Source organism: Leguminivora glycinivorella, chromosome 10, assembly GCF_023078275.1.
Source record: "Leguminivora glycinivorella isolate SPB_JAAS2020 chromosome 10, LegGlyc_1.1, whole genome shotgun sequence".
Lineage (NCBI taxonomy): Eukaryota > Metazoa > Arthropoda > Insecta > Lepidoptera > Tortricidae > Leguminivora > Leguminivora glycinivorella.
In genome coordinates, this window is record NC_062980.1 from 18,224,752 (window position 1) to 18,244,975 (window position 20,224).

Here is a 20,224-nt window from a genome sequence, read left to right on the forward strand (position 1 = left end):
CAAACTGCTGGAAAATACGGTTTGAGTCTCTTTCATAAACGCCCGAATTAAGCGAATTAAAAGGTTGAAAAAAAAACAACGTGGCCATTTTGTGGCAAAGGTTGTAATTCATTCTGTCAAGTTATTGAAGAAAAAACAAAATATTACCGAATATTACGCAATTAAAAGCCTCAATTTTCTGTTTAAAGGTAATACGACTTCATTTCGTATCTATTTCTAATAAATTTTCGATTATAAGTTCGTAACACTCTCTTCTCCACTCTTTCGATCGACGCAATGGCTCCATAGATTCATCCTTTGCGTTGTTTTGATAAAAATAATTTCGGTGTTGTGATTGTCAAAGGAAATTCAAAAACTCTACAAAAAATCACCGAGTCTTGGATTATTTATTTATTCAGTTATTTTCTTTTAGACAGTGGCAGCAGAGTTAAAAGATGGAGTTAAATGTCTTGGATGACGAGATAATGGTAGTTGTAGTTGGAGACGAGTCCGATAACGAAGAATTAGTAAACGTGAAAAACTTTCCAAAAATAAAAATTAAAGAGGAACTCTTGGATGAGACGGATGGTACTTTCTCTAGTCAAGAATCTAAACCTATTATCATAAAGGAGGAGGTGTATGATGAGGATATAGACGAGTCAGTGGAGTATTTGTACGAAAACCCGGAAATCTGCGGTGATTTTGTTCCTGACGACTCAGATTTGTATAAAGTTGGTGAAGATGATGACTATGTGCCTGAGGATGAGCCTCCTGATGAAGACATTCCTGAAGAAAATAGTGAGAGTAGAAGGAGGCGCAGACAGCTAAAGCCATGGCAGTGGAAGTCATTTGTAAAGGTACCTATTTTATTTTAATAATCAGTATTTAGTGCTTTAAATGTTTAGAGAGTAAGTTATTTCTTGCAATGTAGATTAAGGTGCCACATGTGGAATGGTTTATACAATAAATTAATTTTATCTTTATCTTATTTATCTCGAAAAATAAAAAAAGTGAATGAGTAGTTTCTTATTGATGTTTTGGATCAAGTTGAAACAATAAACTAAATAACCATTAAACCCACAATAACTTTTGAAATACTTGAGAATAATATTTATTAACTTCATATGTGATGGGATTATACCCATATCTTTATATTCTGCACATTATTAAAGCTAATATAGGCCCACCATAGCATTCAATAAAATACAATTGGAGATCATTCACACAATAAAATATACAATTACTTTCACAGGAGCTACGAGAACAATATGAAGACCTGCAAAATGATGAAGAGCTTCTAGTGAACTCCCTCGCTGAAATCATGAAGAGTGTGAAGCCTCCTCCACTGCCCAAAGACCACTACATGATAAATGACATCATGTTTGAGTAAGTATGTCTTTCATGCATTCCAGTACCTACGTACCTACATATCTTTTGGCGAATAACTACCTACGTATCTTATGGAGAAGAATAACTGGACAAGCATACACAAAGAAATCCAGAAGCGGAAATGGCATTAGATTGGACATATCCTCAGAAAACCTGACCTGATACCCACCTATCCAAAATGGCCCTCACAGGTGAGTCACCTGGAATATACCGGGCAAGCGGAAACCATGCCACCACCCTAAATTGACTTGGCGTCGCTCGGTTCAGCAAGAGCGTATGGTGTTAGGGTTGGGGTGGGAGGAGGTTACCCAAACTGCCCAAGACCGGAGTAAATGGAGAAATATGATTGAGCCCTACACCCCCAGCAGAGGGTAACAGGATGTAAAGAAGAGAAGAAGATGTCTTTCAGGCAGGCAAGCATGGTCACGCGATAAACGATATAATGTCAGGCCTGCCTCTTCACACTATTTAGTTTTGGGACACATTTTTTCATGTCTGCGGCCTGAAAGTACAAACGATTCTGAGTAAAATGAGCATAAAAAGTATTTTTTTTTTATAATGGGAGTATATTGTACCTTTTTAGGGTTCCGTAGTCAACTAGGAACCCTTATAGTTTCGCCTTGTCTGTCTGTCCGTCCGTCCGTCCGCGGATAATCTCAGTGACTGTTAGCACTAGAAAGCTGAAATTCATACCAACCAATATGTATATCAATCACGCCGACAAAGTGGTAAAATAAGTGGAAAAAAATGTTTTGTTAGGGTACCCCCCTACATGTAAAGTGGGGACTGATTTTTTTTTTAATCCAACCCCAACATGTGATATATTGTTGGATAGGTATTTAAAAATGAATAAGGGTTTACTAAAATCGTTGTTTGATAATGTTAATATTTTCGGAAATAATCGCTCCTAAAGGAAAAAAAAGTGTCCCCCCCTCTAACTTTTGAACCATATGTTTAAAAAATATGAAAAAGTCACAAAAGTAGAACTTTATAAAGACTTTCTAGGAAAATTGTTTTGAACTTGATAGGTTTAGTAGTTTTTGAGAAAAATACGGAAAACTACGGAACCCTACACTGAGCGTGGCCCGACACGCTCTTGGCCGGTTTTTTTTTTTTGTAAAATACCCCATTCCCAAATAAGAGAATATTTTACTAGACCCTGATATTCAAATCCTATGCCAGAAATCTACAGACTATTTGTTTTATTATTTAGTTCAATGTTTATTGTTTTTTACTTTTTTTCAGATGCGTTGAGTGTCATGCCGTATCAGAAACCATTCCCGCCGCTGGTCGGCACTACCAAGAGAAGCATGGACCTAGATACCTGATTTGCTTTGCCTGTGGAGTTGATTTCAGAAGGTATGTTGATAAAGGTTATAGTTAACCTGACTGTATAAAGAAAAACTCGTGTCTTTAAAATATCTGACTTTTGATAATTAAATTAATACTTTCGCAACCAAGAACCCGCCTGGTGGGCACTCAGATACTGGAGAACCCGCAGGGCGGGTTCTTGCCATACAATCCAATATTTATAGATTTTGGGTATTAAAAGTGCACGATGACTACGTATTTTTGATTAAAAATGTGTGTAATTTTTTTTTATTTTGGCCACCGAAAACACTGTCAGCGATGTAGTGACGTCATCGAATTCGAATTTCGAACTTACTTCATGTGACATGTCAAAACAATCACTGACATAATGAACTTTATGCCTCATACTAGTCATACTTAAATGTCAGAAAATGTTGTTTTCGAGTAGAATGACCTGGTTCCCATTTCTCAAAACTGAAAGTTACAATTTACAAGTGGTAGTCACCACAGACTACTGTAGTCACTGTCTAATATGACAAGTTGGAAAGAACTTCCGCTTGTAACTTTGAGTTTTGAAAAATTGGGCCCTGATGCACAGATAATCTAGAGATTAACATTAAAAATATTTATTGATGTTTTAGGTCATAGTAAAATATGGTAATATTTTATTTCGGTTAATTGGGCAGTACTTAATCATATAAGACAGACTTTAAAAAAACAATACATTTTGGACAGCACGACTAATCTATACAAGCACGAGAAGCGCTGCTTAGCGCCGGACGCGGAGGTGGTGCTCAGGGCGCGTGCGCTGTCCGTCGGCAACAAGGGCCGCACGCGCCCCTTCCTGCAGCCGCGCACTCTGCGCCCCATGGGCTACAGGTACCACATACTACAGTGTCACAGAATATATAATACTGGCTTTTGTTCGCGGCTTCGCTAGCATTAAATTCGATATTTGCGGATTGCTCCATACAAACTCACACCCCCCATTTTAGGGAAGTGGCGGGGTTAGAAAGAAACACAAAGTAGCCTATGTCACTCTCCAGCCCTTCAACTGTCTCCACTTAATAAATCACGTTAATTCGTCGCTCCGTTTTGTCGTGAAAGACGGACAAACAGACACACACACTTTCCCATTTATAATATTAGTATGGATAGTATGGACTACAAGTACAGAAGGCTCACTGCTTTCATGTTCCCAAAATGCCGCGTTCCATGATTTTAACCTAGAAGAACGGTCCGGCACGCGAGCAGCTGACATTGAGTTATATTGCATCGTGCGAAGATCATCAAGCACTGAAGGGATTTACTTGTAGCTCGACGAAAGAATCGCGGAGTGCGCCGCCCCTGACAGTGTCGATAACTCAACTATTTTATACTATGTATTTTATGTTTACGTTCCCAAGCCAATTGCTGTGATAAATTGATACTTACGTAGTTTTCTCAAAAACTACTGAACCTATCAAGTTCAAAATAATTTTCCTAGAAAGTCTTTATAAAGTTCTACTTTTTGATATTTTTTGAACATACGAGTATGGTTCAAAAGTTAGAGGGGGGGGGGACGCACTTTTTTTCCTTTAGGAGCGATTATTTCCGAAAATATTAATATTATCAAAAAATGATCTTAGTAAACCCTTATTCATTTTTAAATACCTATCCAACAATATATTGGAATGAAGGGGTTGGAATGAAAAAAATATCAGCCCCCACTTTACATGTAGGGGGGGTACCCTAATAAAACATTTTTTTCCATTTTTTATTTTTGCACTTTGATGGCGTGATTGATATACATATTGGTATCAAAAAGTGCTTACGGTTACTGAGATTATTTTGAAGGGTCTAGACGGAACCCTAAAAAGGACAAGAAGTTAAATATAAAAAAAAAAGATCCTGACGAATTGAGAAACTTCTTTTTTTGAAGTCGGTTAAAAAATGATTCAACTCACGTTTATAGTTTCAATGTTAGCGACATATTTAGAATCCTCGTGTGTTTGTAAATACATATAAAATATGTCTCACGAAAGTCTAACCCCCTTATTTATAGACGTACACTAAAGTTATCAAGTCGATAACGTTCGTTTGTCCCTTTTCGACGTATTGGTGTGATAGAAAGGGACAAACTAACTTTATCGGCTTGATAACTTTAATAGTGAACGTTTATGAATACGGGGTTAATATTTATTTTAATGGACAAGATGGTTTAAAATTATACCAATGTGACATCTACTAAATACAGAAAATGACTGCCTCAGTTAGTTTTGACACAGAACATGATACTTCATAATTTCATTTTCTTGCATCACAAAATGACATGTTTATTTTACAGGACAACTGAAGGTGGTCAAGTAAAGATGAGACAAAGGTTCGTTGAGATAGCATTTAATTAAAAAAAATACTGACTCTAATAAAAAAAACAAATAAATGCCTAGTATCAAACGCCTTTACCGGCATTTCAAACTATGACCACCATCTTGGCAGAATGACCAATTACAATTAGTGATGTCTCTGGGGTCACTTTTTCAAACCGTGATTTCTTTGATAATGATAATATGCTTATTTATTTTAGTTGTAGAATTAAATTTTACTAAAAACAATTATGTAGTTAACGTACAAACACTACGAATACATACGTTCACAAGAAGGTAGTTGCCTAGTTGCAAAAAATATGAGTCTAAGTGTACCTGGATGACGGAATGCCATCCGAAAATAATTCGCTTCTACTCATTTCCTCAAAGGTTGACTGGAAGAGATCCCATTAAGGGATAAGTCCGCTTACATTGTATATTACTGACTCTGTTTCCTTTAACAATGTTTATACATACATGTCGTGAAAATTTTCTTGTTTTTGGCATCTGTTTTTATGTACAATAAAGTTTATCGACGCTCCGCCACTGATACATACATATGTACATACATAAAATATACAGATATAGTGCGAAAAAAAATCCTTCGTATTTTGACGGAAACGTACGAACATATGCTATTTCAGTCAGTCTCAGTACGTGACACGGAACAAGCATGACAAATACGAACGTTTCCGAAAAAATACGAAGGAAAACCTTTTTGCACTACATCTCTAAGATACTTTATCCTCTAACCAACAATCCCAAATCCATTGTTACAGGTTCGCTTGCGAGATGTGCCCCGCCTCATTTAACAATAAGCAGGCGTTGGAGTCCCACGTGCACCTACATAACGGCGAGAGACCTTTCAGATGTTCTGCTTGCACTTTCGCCTACACCTCACAGTCTGCACTCTCGGTACTTTATATTATTTATTTATTAGTAAAAACATGTTTATATGACATTAAAGTAAAACCAATGCGTCACGAAACTTAGATAACAAAAAAGAGAAAAAATAAAGAGACCAAACTTAAAATAGTTATTTGTTATACAAGGGGGCAAAGTCGTATTTTAACGCCGAGTGTGGAATTGAAAAACGAGCAAGTGAAAGGATTCTATAGTTGAACCACGAGCGAAGCGAGTGGTTCGAGAATATAATCCTGAACTTGCGAGTTTTTTAACACACGAGAAGTAAAATATATTTGCACCCGAGTGTAACACAAAACTTTTCCCTTCACTATAGCGAGGAAACTACAACGCAAAAAATGCGTTTATCACTGGTTCCAGTAGTTCCACAGATGGTAAATCATCTTTATTACTAGATTCACCTACTTTTATAAAGTTTAAAGTAGTTAATTTGACTTTATTCAAGGTCAAATTACTTTACCCACTAGTGGATAAAATGCGTTTTTACCCGCTGGTATTAAAGGACAAAACACGTGTTTCCGAGATAGTGAGGGGAAAATAATATTAAACAATTGATTTGGGCGATGACGTCACAGCGTGGCTCCGTTGCGTCGTTTGCCCCGGTGTGGGATTCGGCAGGTTGCCCCGGAACCGCCGAAAAACCACACCTTTCGGCCAGAAGTCTGCGCTCGCGATGGTGTCCTGCAGCGGCGGCGGCACGCGCACAACGAACGAGCTGAAGTGCACGTAGTGACGCGACTGCAGCTGTTGCACCCTCAGCGTGTATCCAGTCTTCCGGCGAACGTAGTCCACCACCTCGTCGGCAACGGCGGAGTAGTGCAGGCGAGACACGTAGAGCGCCCTACTCAGTGTGGCAATCCGTAGACCAGAATTCACCGGTTCCGCAGAGCATAGTCTTGCGAGCCGCTCTGCGCGCCTTGCTTTTCCACCACTGTGAACCCCTCTTCATCCACATTCATTATATAAGACTTTTTCAGAAATAATAGTAAATAATAAAAAAAAAAAATAAAGCTTGCCAGGATGTCGCCGTCGACGGATACGTCTGGGAGGACATCATCATCATCATAAGACTACTACGACTCCTGCGTGGTAGACTGCTACGTATACCTTGGACAGCTAGAAGAACTAACATCTCTATTTTGGAAGAAATTAATATCACCACACGCCTCTCCAAAATATGCCAGGAGCGAACCCTTAGATTTTTCGGTCACATCATGAGATCACCAATGCATAATATGGAGAAGTGTATCATCTTGGGGCGGATGAATGGTAAACGCGCTTGGGGTGGGGCTCGTAAGAGATGGTCTGACTGTGTGAAGAAGTCGACTGGCGGCAGCCTATATCGTGCAGTCCACGTGGCTTATAACCGCGTTCAACACGCTACTTGTGGTCGCGATCCTCAGCATTGAGGGAACGAGGAAGAAGAAGAAGGACTTTATATAATACACTAGCTTTTGCACGCGGCTTCGCTCGCGTTAGAAAGAGACAAAAAGTAGCCTATGTCACTCTCCATCCCTTCAACTATCTCCACCTAAGAAATCACGTCAATTCGTCGCTCCGTTTTGCCGTGAAAGACGGACAAACAAACAGACACACACACTTTCCCATTTATAATATGCCATTAATATGGATAGTCATTGAAAAATTTGAAAAAATGTATAATATAGAAGCGCTGGTGGCCTAGCGGTAAGAGCGTGTGACTTTCAATCCGGAGGTCGCGGGTTCGAACCCCGGCTCGTACCAATGAGTTTTTCGGAACTTATGTGCGAAATGTCATTTGATATTTGCCTGTCGCTTTTCGGTGAAGGAAAACACCGTGCGGAAACTGGACTAATCCCAATAAGGCCTAAGAGTTACCCTTCGGGATGGTAGGTCAGATGGCAGTGGCTTTCGTAAAACTAGTGCGATTTAATAGGTGGCGCTAAAAATCGGGGTACGAGGCAAAGACATATATAACTCCGTATAGACAGAAGTCTAAAAAAAACACCTCAGTACCATACAGAAAAAGGTACGGTGGCCTAGATGGCATTACACCTTTGGGGTACGCTCAGCTAGATGGCGCTAATATTTTTATTTGACATTTTAACACATATCAAGCTAAGAATATGGGCCAAATTGTCAAAACTGATGTTCAAAAGTTCTAAGCCTGTGTCAATAGACGGCAGTCTGCACTGTGATTTTACTTCGACAATAGCTCTTCTATCTATCTTCTCTTCTCTTCTATCTAGCTATCCTCTTTGGTATGAAGTATATAAATCCTATATAAATAGTCCTTGCTTATACCATTGTATATAACTTGTATTTTTTTTTTGCAGCGACACATGAAGAAACACAGCGACATCAAATACATATGTGAACACTGCAATCGAGCCTTCCAGGTGAAGGCAGCTCTGGTCTCACATTTAGACACACACCTACGTAAGTACCCAGTAATATTTTTTTTTAATGAAATGAATTCCATTCACGTCAGAGTAAATCAGCAGTTCTCAAAAAGTTTCTACAAAAATTAAGGAAAAAGTTAAATCATTTGTTTTTAGCCCTATTTTGTTACCAAGATTTATTTGATGAATTGATTTTTTTGTAAAGCCGGGGTTACATTAGAGCCACGCCGTGTGTCGCAACGCGTGGGATTGTATTCGGTTACACGCAGGGACCGGAACCGCTTACCATAACCGGGGTTTTTCATAGGCTTATTTTAGAAGTTGTTTTAAAAACCCCAACCATAATGGTAACCTTTTGTAAAGATAACTGTTTGATAGGGTAAGCCTATCTGATACAGTTAACTTAATTAACCTCTAACCAAAATCAAACCCAGTCTTAAAGGTTACCCTATCATTTTAGTTATTAAACCGTTTAAGCAATTTTAATCTCTGCGCACATTGAAATTCAACTTATTATTGAATAACCATAGCGAGTACAAGCTCATACGTCCGTCTCTAAACAAGTTTTAACGTCGCTTTATGTCAATTCAAACAATATTGGACTTTAAAACCTTACTATTAAAACATAACTGACCTGAATTATCATAGTGTGTTTTGGCATTGAACGCATTCGTAGCGCGCGCCGGGTTGTTCTATTGTTTATCTATCTTTATGTTTATACCTGAGCGAGTGTGCGTTTCCGAACAATTCTAGTTTTGGCTTTTTAAAATCAACCTTTTGTTTGGCCGTCGGACTATCTCAGCAAAGACGCTCATACTCGAGAGCAAATTTTAGTAAAGAACTAACTAAAAAAAATATTGTGAAAGAACAAAGCAAATAATTGTATCGATATCTTACAATTAGATAATTGAAAACATCTTCTCAATTGGGCTTTGTTAAAAATGTCAAAATAGCTATTTATGCAACAAGTGCGGAAAGTAGGTGATTTCTGATGAGTGTCATATAAGCCGACACGAGTCGGAATTTCGGAAATCATCTTTGCGCACATGTTTCAAAGTTTTCAAACAATGCTTTACTATGCATTGTGCGAGTAAATAAAAAAACGTAATAAGACAAAATACTTTATTAATTATTAAAATGAAAAGTTATGTTAGTACAATTTTCGAATTTGAAAGACATTGGTTTTATGGGACTTATAGTAAAGTTCAAACTAAAATAAAAAAATTGAAAATTAAAAAGCACTAGTGCGGAAAAGTACTACTTTCCACACGATTTTTATGGGACTGATAGTGAATTTCAAAATTAAAAAAAAATTAATGTAAAAAGCACTAGTGACTATTGTGGAAAAATACCTACTACTTTCCGCACAATTTTGCTTCATAGAAAACGCACTTTTCGAGTACCTACATACATCGCAATAGTTATTTTTATGGGACTGATAGTGAAGTTCAAAATTAAAAAAATAAATAAAAAGTAAGAAGCACTATTGCGGCAAAGTCCTACTTACCGCACGATTTTTATGGGACTGATAGTGAACTCCAAAATAAAAAAAATGGAAATGTAAAAAGCACTAGTGCGGAAAAGTACTCTACTTTCCGCACCATTTTTCTTCATAGGAAACGCACTTTTCGAGCACATACATTCTAATAGCTATTTTTCTGGCACGGATAGTGATGTTCAAAATAAAAAAAATGTAATGTAAAATGCACCAGTGCGGAAAAATACTTCATTCCGCACGATTTTGCTTCATAGAAAACGCACTTTTCAAGCACATACATTTTAATAGCTATTTTTATGGGACTAATAGTGAAGTTCAAAATTTAAAGAAAAATTAAAAGTAAAAAGCACTAGTGCGGAAAAATACTACTTTCCGCAGGATTTTTCTGGGACGGATAGTGAAGTCCAAAATTAAAAATAAATTAAAAAGTAAAAAGCACAAGTGCGGAAAAGTACTTTCCGCACGATTTTGCTTCATAGAAAACGCACTTTTCGAGCACATACAGTGCTATTTTTATGGGACTGATAGAGAAGTAAAAAATTTAAAAAAAAAGTAAAAAGCAGTAGTACGGAAAAGTATTACTTTCCGCACGATTTTTCTGGGACAAACAGTGAAGTTCAAAATTAAAAAAAAAATTAAAGTAAAAAGCACTATTGACTAGTGCGGAAAAGTAGGTACTACTATCCGCACAATTTTGCTTCATAGAAAACGCACTTTTCGAGCACATACATTGTAATAGCTATTTTTATGGGACTGGTAGTGAAGTCCAAAATAAAATAAAAATTTAAAAGTAAAAAGTACCAGTGCCGAAAGGTACTCTACTTTCCGCACGATTTTACTTTATAGATAACGCACTTTTGTAATAGCTGTTTTTATGGGACTGATAGTGAAGTTCAAAATTAAAAGTATTAAAAAGCACTAGTGCGGAAAAGTACTACTTTCCGTACGATTTTCTGGGGACGGATAGTGAAGTTCAAAATTTAAAAAATACCGACCAAGAGCGTGTCGGGCCACGCTCAGTGTAGGGTTCCGTAGTTTTCCGTATTTTTCTCAAAAACTACAGAACCTATCAAGTTCAAAACTATTTTCCTAGAAAGTCTTTATAAAGTTCTACTTATGTGATTTTTTTCATATTTTTTAAACGTATGGTTCAAAAGTTAGAGGGGGGGGCGCACTTTTTTTCTTTTAGGAGCGATTATTTCCGAAAATATTAATATTATCAAAAAACGATCTTAGTAAACCCTTATTTATTTTTAAATATCTATCCGACAATATATCACACGTTGGGGAAAAAATATCAGCCCCCACTTTAAATGTAGGGGGGGGGGGTACCCTAATAAAACATTTTATTCCATTTTTTATTATTGCACTTTGTCGGCGTGATTGATATTGGTACCAAATTTCAGCTTTCTAATGCTCGAGCACTCATACATTATAATAGCTATTTTTGTGGGACTGACAGTGAAGTTCGAAATTAAAAAATAAATAAAGTAAAAAGCACTAGTGCGGAAAAGTACTACTTTCCGCACAGTTTTTCGGAGACGATAAGTGAAATTCAAAATTAAAAAAAAAATGAAAATTAAAAGCTCTAGGGTGGAAAGTACTAGTTTCCGCATAATTTTGTTTCATAGGAAACGCACTTTCGGAGCACATACGTTGTAATAGCTATTTTTATGGGACTGATAGCGAAGTTCATAATTAAAAAAAAATAAAGTAAAAAGCACTAGTGCGAAAAAGTACTACTTTCCGCACGATTTTTCTGGGACGTATAGTGAAGTTCAAAATTTAAAAAAAATTTAAAAGTAAAAAGCGCTAGTGCGGAAAAGTACTACTTTCCGAACAATTTTGCTTCATAGAAATCGCACTTTCCGAGCACATACATTATAATAGCTATTTTTATGGGACTGATAGCGAAGTTCATAATTAAAAAAAAATTAAAAGTAAAAAACCCTAGTGCGAAAATGTACTACTTTCCGAACGATTTTTCTGGGAGGGATGGTGGCGTAAAATTGGAATGTAAAAAAACACTAGTGCGGAAAAGTACTGCTTTCCGCACGATTTTGTTTTATAGAAAACGCACTTTTCGAGCACATACATTGTTATAGCTATTTTTATGGGAGTGATAGTGAAGTTCAAAATTAAAAGTAAAAAGAACTAGTGTGGAAAAGTACTACTTTAAAAGTACCTACAACTTGCTGCACGATTTTGCTTCGTAAAAAACGTACTTTTCGAGCACATGCATTGTAAACGCACTTTTTGAGCACATGCATTGTTATAGTTATTTTTATGAGACATAACGAAGTTCAAAATAAATAAAAATTAAAAGTAAAAAGTAGGTCAAAACCTTGCTAGCTGTAAAAACCTACTTTATTTTATTCCCTTATAATATACAATTTATACTATTGATATTTATTTCTAGCATGTCCCTGATGAGTAGGTACGAGTAGATAAATAATTGTACTATCAAACACATAAACTAAATGACGTAAGTCAAATGGTAATAACTCCGTAAATTCGAGTGCATGCGTCTGAGACAAGCTCTATCTATAGCAAACCAGTTTAAATGTAGAAAAACAACAAGGGACGGATAAAGCTTACCATAACTCAATGAAAACAGGTTTGAAAAACCCTATCGCGATAGGGTTTCGGAGTTAACTTAGTTAGTAGTTATGATAACCTCATTGTAACAGATTCAATAAGCTTACCTTTTGAAAAGGTTACCTTTAAAAAAGCTTGCCATTTTATTTGGTAAGCAAATTGATTGGGTAAGCAAATTGATGAAGTTAAGCCTAAAAAGGGGTTTTCCGGTCCCTGGTTACACGGCCGCTCGGCGACACGCGGGACTGAGCTAATGTAACCACGTTGCCTGCGTAAGAAAATTAACTTATTTGTATATTTGTATTTGACCCTTTTCCAGGCCATAACAAACTGCAAGGTTTTCACAAAAATGCAAATGATGATGATTTGAATGAGAAGTAATTTTAACTATAGAACTCCCGTGAGATTCAAACATATTTAAAAATATTTCGAACGTTATATCGACTTAACCCGCTTAAAATATTTTTAAATATGAATGAGAAGTAATTTTTCCCGAAATTCCAATCTAATATGAGCCTTAACTCCGACTGCTTAGGTTGCAAATTTATTGGTACGTATGTGGTCGCTAGATGTACTATACCTGGCAAAGGGTTAATTTAAGTCTATTCTGTCGGGATCCAGGATAAGTGAAGTAGTTTACTTTTGTTTTCATCCCGCAGCGTACAGAAAGCACGCGTGCGAAGAGTGCGGAAAGCGGTTTGCTCAGAAAAGTGCCCTGCTGCTGCACATAAACGGAACACATCGGAAGTTACCACCGCCTTGCGCCTGCCAGTTATGTCCAAAAAGGTAGGATTGTCTTTTGCTTAGGGTTGCAAAAAAAACGGTTTTGTTTCTGGCTTAAAAAAAACATGAAAAGGAACCTTGAAAAAAAAAAAAAGTTTTTTCTGGAATATGTTTTTTTTTCTAAAGTACGAAATCTCAAAATTTGCAAAGGTGTTCATACTTTTATTAGTCTCTTAATTTCTCTGGATTTAATAACTCTAATTTCTGGTCCTATAAAACTAACATTTACCACCATTTTCGAAACCTGTAGTTGGTAGTTATCGCTATTTACTGTTGGCAACTCCACGCTCCACGCCGCATCGGGGATTCCCCAATAACGTTTGTATACTGAATGTTAATCGAACTAAAATGTACGTTATTCTTAGTGAAATGACGAAACGAAAAACCGCGGGACGTATCAGTTTTTAAAGTATTTCTTGTTTGTCAATATTTAGTGTACTTACTCTGTTACTGTAAAGCAAAGACTCCGTATAGAACCATATAGAAATAGGTACGGTGGCCAGGTATCTCGCTGCTACAACTTGCCTTGTCGCGCGCAGGGCTCGGATACCGGTTAAATTTTCAAACCGTTATCATGTACCTACTTGCGGCAAAACCTTTAAATTTCGTTTTCGCTCCAAAAACCGCTATTATTAAACCGGTTTTTAGGGGAACGCTTTCATAAAGGTTTCGTTCGATTAACCGGTTTAGAACAAAATAAACCGGTTTATTCCGTAGCATGATAGGTCAGCAATTCCCGTTTAGTTTGTACATTTGGATCACGTCTCCGATTTGGATAAAAATTGGTAGGCTGATAGAGTCCATGATGCTGAGCAAGATCCACTAGGTTTCCCAAAATGTCCTAGGTTGATTGTGTGAAACTTTCCTTTTTTGTTACCGAAAATGTATAGAAATCTGGTAACAAAAAAGGAAGGTTTCATACAAACTACATAGGACATTTTGGGAAACCTAGTGGATCTTGCTCAGCATCACGGACTCTATCAGCCTACCAATTTTTATCCAAATCGGAGACGTGATCCAAATGTACAAACTAAACGGGAATTGCTCAGGTAATTACTGTTCTAACCAAACAAAAAAGTCGTTGTGTGAACGTAGGTATTTACGCGGCGCCGGTGCGTCTCGGCGCTCGTCGAATAAACCGGTTTATTTCGGTTATAATAAAGTTCTCATAACGTTCGCGTTCTTTACAAAGTTCGGAGTAAAATCGAAATAAACCGGTTTTAACCGGTAAAAAATAAACCGGCTCCGAGCCTTGGTCGCGCGCGAGTCCATACTCGAAGTTGTCATTTTGGAAATCACTTCTTATTGCGTGTACAAGAATGCTACAAATACTTAATGTAACTCTTTTGCAGGTATCGAAGAATGACACTTTTAAAGGCTCATATGAAGAAAGAACATGGCATGCTGCTCATGACGAGAAAGGTAATATAAAATCTCTTCCTCCTACCCTTGTTCCGCGTTATGTATGGTCGGTACAATCGACTGATAATGTTCGACCTGCAACCCTTTAATAGGCTAGCTTCCTACACTTAAAATAATAGTTATTTGTTATACAAGGGGGCAAAGTTGTATTTTAACGCCGAGTGTGGAATTGAAAAACGAGCAAGTGAAAGGATTCTATAGTTGAACCACGAGCGAAGCGAGTGGTTCGAGAATAGAATCCTGAACTTGCGAGTTTTTTAACACACGAGAAGTAAAATACATTTGCACCCGTGTGTAACACAAAACTTTTCTCCTCACTATAGCGAGGAAACTACAACGCAAAAAATGCGTTTATCACTGCTTCCAGTAGTTGCACAGGTGGTAAATCATCTTCATTACTAGATTCACCTACTTTTATAAATTTTAAAGCACTTAATTTGACTTTATTCAAGGTCAAATTACTTTACCCACTAGTGGATAAAATGCATTTTTACCCGCTGGTATTAAAGGACAAAACACGTGTTTCCGAGCTAGTGAGGGGAAAAATATTTTATGCAGTGCACGAAATAGAGCACCACACAATTAGAAGAAAAATATGGACAGTAGTTATGTTTAAACATAATTTCTATTTAATAAGTCAAAGAGAAAGATTTAAAGTAAATTAATTGACCGTCACGTCACTCCTCAGTATTTCATAGTAATTCCATATTAGCAAATCGTTTTGACAATTATTAAAAAGAAGCTGATTTGACTAGTAGGAAATTAGCCTATTGACGGCGTACCGCAAGGCTGTGGCGCACACTATTCATTCTGTATAACTTATTTCCAGATGTTCTTCAAAAAACTGCCAATGATGACCGACACGCAGATCCAGCAAGCGAAAGTCGTCCTCAAATCAGAGGAGCCCGTCTGCACCGTCGAGAAACAGGAGATCCCTGACCCTAATGAAGAGTTCCTGAATTACATAGAACAGCATTGTGAAACCAGTGTTGATAGTGACGGTGTTAAGAAAGTTACACTGAACGTGGAGGGTGTACATTGAGGTTTGGAAGTTAAGTACTGTAATTTATTATTATTAAATGAAATCATTTATTATTTTATTGACAAAAGACATGAGTAAGACTTCCATTACTGAATGATGGTGATCAGCAGGGTTAGCACATGATTGCCGCGAGAGTATGTCGCCGCGAGCACAGTATAATAAAGAGTAACATCGTACAGTATGGCCACTCCCGCTCCCCGCTGAAAGTGCCGCCCACCCCCTCTCGGTTACCTCACAGTTACCGCCTCTAAAAAACGCGAACTGTTGACCTGTCATATCTCACTCATACAAGCATAGTACTTGTTCACCTACACGAGCTTAGAATGTGTGCTAGGAACGCGCCTCTCATATATTTTTGATCGTCAGTGTCCGAGATGTGCCGCGAATTGACTCCCGTCCTTATGTCATTAATAGAGTTAGAAGATGTGTCATCTATCTCGCGGCGACATACTCTCGGGGCCATCATGTTCTAGGCCTATACAGAGCCTTTGGGAGACGTGCTCAGAGCCGAAGCCAAAAAGTAGAGGTAGGTAGGTACTTTATCAGGTACAAGTGGCGGTACGTAAAATAACGTGAAATGTGTGTGTGGGGGGGGATACCTAACCGCTAGCAGTTGCCTCGAGTTAACAAGTGGCTAAGAGGCGCTACGCGCCCGCCTGTGTAGTCGCGTGGCACGTACCTACTTATTCTTCTGAGTTTTACGTCGTTGGTTTTACGTATTAACTTATTAGTGAAATAAAGCGTAGCTATTTGTCGTTTTGCGGGCAAGTGAAGGATCTGTTACGTTAGTAACTTATTAATAATCTATGACAAGACATAGAAAACTTCAGAAAAGTTTATTAACTGCCACATATAAAAGTTTGTACATAATGTATATAAATAGTTAACTATTTATTGGGTAGAATAAAAAATAAAACAACATTTTGATACGAAAAAGTGTTTTATTACGCACTTATTATTTCAACCAAATATTTATGAAATATTCATCTATAGCATGTTGCGTACACCTTTAGAAGACACCAAACTCCTTTACACTAAGGGAATACAAAAATATGAAGCGGTTCTGTACCTAACGGATTACTTGTGTGGCTGACTGTACTTCCATACTAATACATTTGAAATCTACCTAAAGATTTAAGGTACAAGGTAGATAATATATGTGAGAGTGCTTAGTAAAACGTCCCACTTTGTGGGTTACCATTAAGGCGAGATTTACTTGTATCTTTATATGAATAAACTGACAACGCGGCTTTAAAGCAATTGACAAAGTGGGACGTTTTCCCGTGCACACTCGCATATCAAGGTACACGTGCGGAAAAGAGAATATCAATACGTTTTACAGTACATATGGCGTTCAAACTTTCCATACTGAAGTACTGCGTCATTTTCTTATATGTGAACGTCAAAAAAATTTTTTTTTGTCAAATATAATGTTACACCTTTTCACTGTTGCAAGAATTTCATGTGATGTTGAATGAAAATTGTCTATGTCTAAGGCGAGAAGCTCCATATGTATTATAAACTATATCCATCATATCTTTTTGAGCAGTTGTAGGTATATAGTTTTGTATGGAAGTACAACTAGCCATTGCGTACACATAATGAAATGCACCATTTATAAATACTTTGCCCATACAATGGTCACAAAAACACTTAAGACCGTGCCTGTCTATTCCTAGAATAATGATAATGACAAACTTACTGTTGAAAAAATAGCTTCTTTCTTTCACTCTTGCGAACTAGAACGAGATCACTAGCTTTTTAAAATTTACTGCATGAAATCAGGTAAAAAAACCGTGATTTGATGAGTTGTCATTCAGTTTCTAATAGCAATTTTTGCAACATAAGATGTACAGTCAGCCAAAAAAGTGGTTTACCACTTTTCGACTCGATCGATAAGTTACTTTCTTGGCTGACCGTACCAGTTCTGTTGAATGAGTGCTTCAATCCTAAACTTGATCAAAAATATATAACAGAATCACAAGCTTTGAGTTAGAATCTAGAGCGAAACATAGGACTCAAGGCATAAGTTGCAAAAAAAACTTAGTGTTACATTTCTCGATATTTCTTATCTGTATCATGTCATCAATCCATACTTAATATTATAAATGGGAAATTGTTTGTCTATCTTTCATGGAAAAACGGAGCGACGAATTGACGTGATTTTTTAAGTGAAGATATTTGAAGGGATGGAGAGTGCCATAGGCTACTTTTTGTCTCTTTCTAACGCGAGCGAAGCCGCGGGCAACAGCTAGTTAGAGAATAAATGCTTCAAGTGTCTTTTATTTTAGGAATAGACAGCTGTTCAAATGTTTACAGGGTGCATTATGTCTATACAAAGCGTTTACTAATCTCGACAAGTCACGTCCAATCTAACACTATCCAATACTGATCATATCGCAACAATGGTCCAAAAATATCTACACAGCGTCCCTAAACGATCAAGTAGAAAAATACTTTTAAATATGCCTCCTAGCCGGGCGTGTTCCCAACGCTTCCCGAATAGCCGCGTCCACACAGAGCACGTCAGGAGGCAATTTCCTAGCGCGGCAAAGGTTCTAAGTATGTTCAAGTATGTAGAAGGCCGAGGCACGTCCACATTGGACTTTTGCCGCGCGAGCACACTGCCTCGCGACATGCTTCGCTATGTGTTGACATGGCTAATATAAGTGAGACTTACTTACCGTCATAGAATATAATAATACGCTAAACCTCTTGATATGCTCTTAACCAAAATACTACTTTGAGCAATACATTTTTCGTTTGTCGCGCCACTCGAGCCATCCAGTGTTAAGTAGCAGTACTGATAAATTCGCTATTTGTCGCTAGATGTCGCTTAGGTACAATATTTTTTACCAGATTTTTTTACAGTATTTTAGTGACAAGCAAGGGGGTTATTAGTCTATGGATACGTGTTTTAGAAATCACGCTTATAGTAATCATAAAAGATTGTACGGGAAGCGGTGGGAATAGATGCCCTGATTTCCTTGTATTTTTTAATTTCTGCGACGCGAACTTTTAAATTAAAACAAAATGACGGAGTCAAATAAATTGCCATTTTGTTGCATAATGTTCAAAATGAAATTAACAAGGTTTTTGACAGTTTGCGTTTACACTTGAGTTTTGCAAGCTTGAGTTTAAAATCGAGTACTAAGTTTAACGTTTCCAAATTCCAACAGACGACTTTCCGTCCTGGGTGACAGATTTAGAGCGACGTCCTATACATATCTCATTCCGTACAGAAACCGGACAGACTGAAAATTCCGTGCGTCTCCGGTGAGCATTAGGGATTGGCTATGAACCTGCATTTCCCCTCTTTCATATCGCTCGCGCTCGTAGATAGGTTACGTATATCTTAGTTTCCTGATCAGTAAATTTCTATATTTAATATTTTGTTTATAGGTATGGTATACGATGGACAAACTAAGCTTGCAAATCACTAGTGCGTATGATGTGCGTGAGTAGATAACAATAAAAATATTACCGCTTAAGATGATAATTTGATTTCATAGAAGGCAATCAATTAAATCTATTGCCATCACCGGACTGCCCGAGTTCAGTAAGCCATTGTCTATCCCATTCACTCTAACGGCATGAGAAAAAGATGAAACATTGATAAAACTTCGAAAAGTCCGGCTTAGCTTATTACAAACAGTCATTCATTAATTTTAAACCTTATCCAAATACAACAAGACTTATCGCTTAACTGATTTCGTTGACCGAAAGCACGTGTCTACAAGCGTGTCTTCTGCGAACCACAAACAATGTACAGTTTTTTTTAATGGGGTTTTGAGACTACGATATTTCTATTCAGCCACTTATTTTCATTGAACACTGTGCAGCAATACACTTAATTTTATCCTATGATAAAAGTTAATACGATTATTATATAGACAAGTGAACTTGCAACGTATTTTCGTTTATAATATTATCTAAACAAATTATACCATAGTGTAGCGATGAAACTTTTTAAATAAACAATTTGATACATTAAGTCTGACCAAAATAAACTATTCCGGGCTGAAAAGTATTCTCCGGAATCTTTAAATCTGACGGATTTCAGTATGACAGATTACTGTGATCAAACATTTCGTCCGGAATTCCACAGCGTGTATGGCAGCCCTAACACATTTGTCAAAATGTATATTTAAAACTTCCTCCTAAACACAGATATAAAATTTGTTTGGATAACATCCGTCCTTATCACATACTATGAACATTAAGACGCATCTGTTATTATATCTGTGGTGTGTAAATAGCTATAGATAGATAAATATGTATTTAGGAAAATTTTATGAAAATAATTCCAAAAGTTTAAATAAGTTGGAAATTTGTTAGACAAGTTATTACACATTGATAGCACAATCTTACAACAATTTGCATTGAAAATGTCGTCCATAGTACTACTTAAAACATCCATTTTATTGATTAAATACTACCAATATGTACATGTATAGACAAATCGAAACACTGGATTACCTTGAAGTCAGTATTCATATTTGTCTATACAATATCTGAAAATCTATTTTGTATTGTATCTCTTTTTGGTGTT

At 37.1% G+C, this 20,224-nt stretch overlaps 1 protein-coding gene across 2 annotated transcripts; it reads left to right on the plus strand.

Annotated features, from left to right (window-relative positions):
* Positions 1-115: 115 nt before the first annotated feature.
* Positions 116-15,892, plus strand: LOC125230392 (protein suppressor of hairy wing-like). Of its 2 annotated transcripts, XM_048135530.1 has the most exons (11): positions 116-188; positions 413-836; positions 1,232-1,365; positions 2,614-2,727; positions 3,415-3,558; positions 5,006-5,041; positions 5,804-5,939; positions 8,264-8,366; positions 13,085-13,211; positions 14,561-14,630; positions 15,460-15,892. In XM_048135530.1, exons 2-11 carry the CDS (start codon positions 435-437, stop codon positions 15,670-15,672), a joined length of 1,479 nt encoding a protein of 492 aa, XP_047991487.1. In that variant the 5' UTR covers positions 116-188; positions 413-434; the 3' UTR covers positions 15,673-15,892. The 2 variants fall into 2 exon arrangements, with proteins under 2 accessions (XP_047991487.1, XP_047991489.1); XM_048135532.1 differs by lacking the exons at positions 116-188; positions 5,006-5,041 and having other exon boundaries at positions 343-836.
* Positions 15,893-20,224: the final 4,332 nt, after the last annotated feature.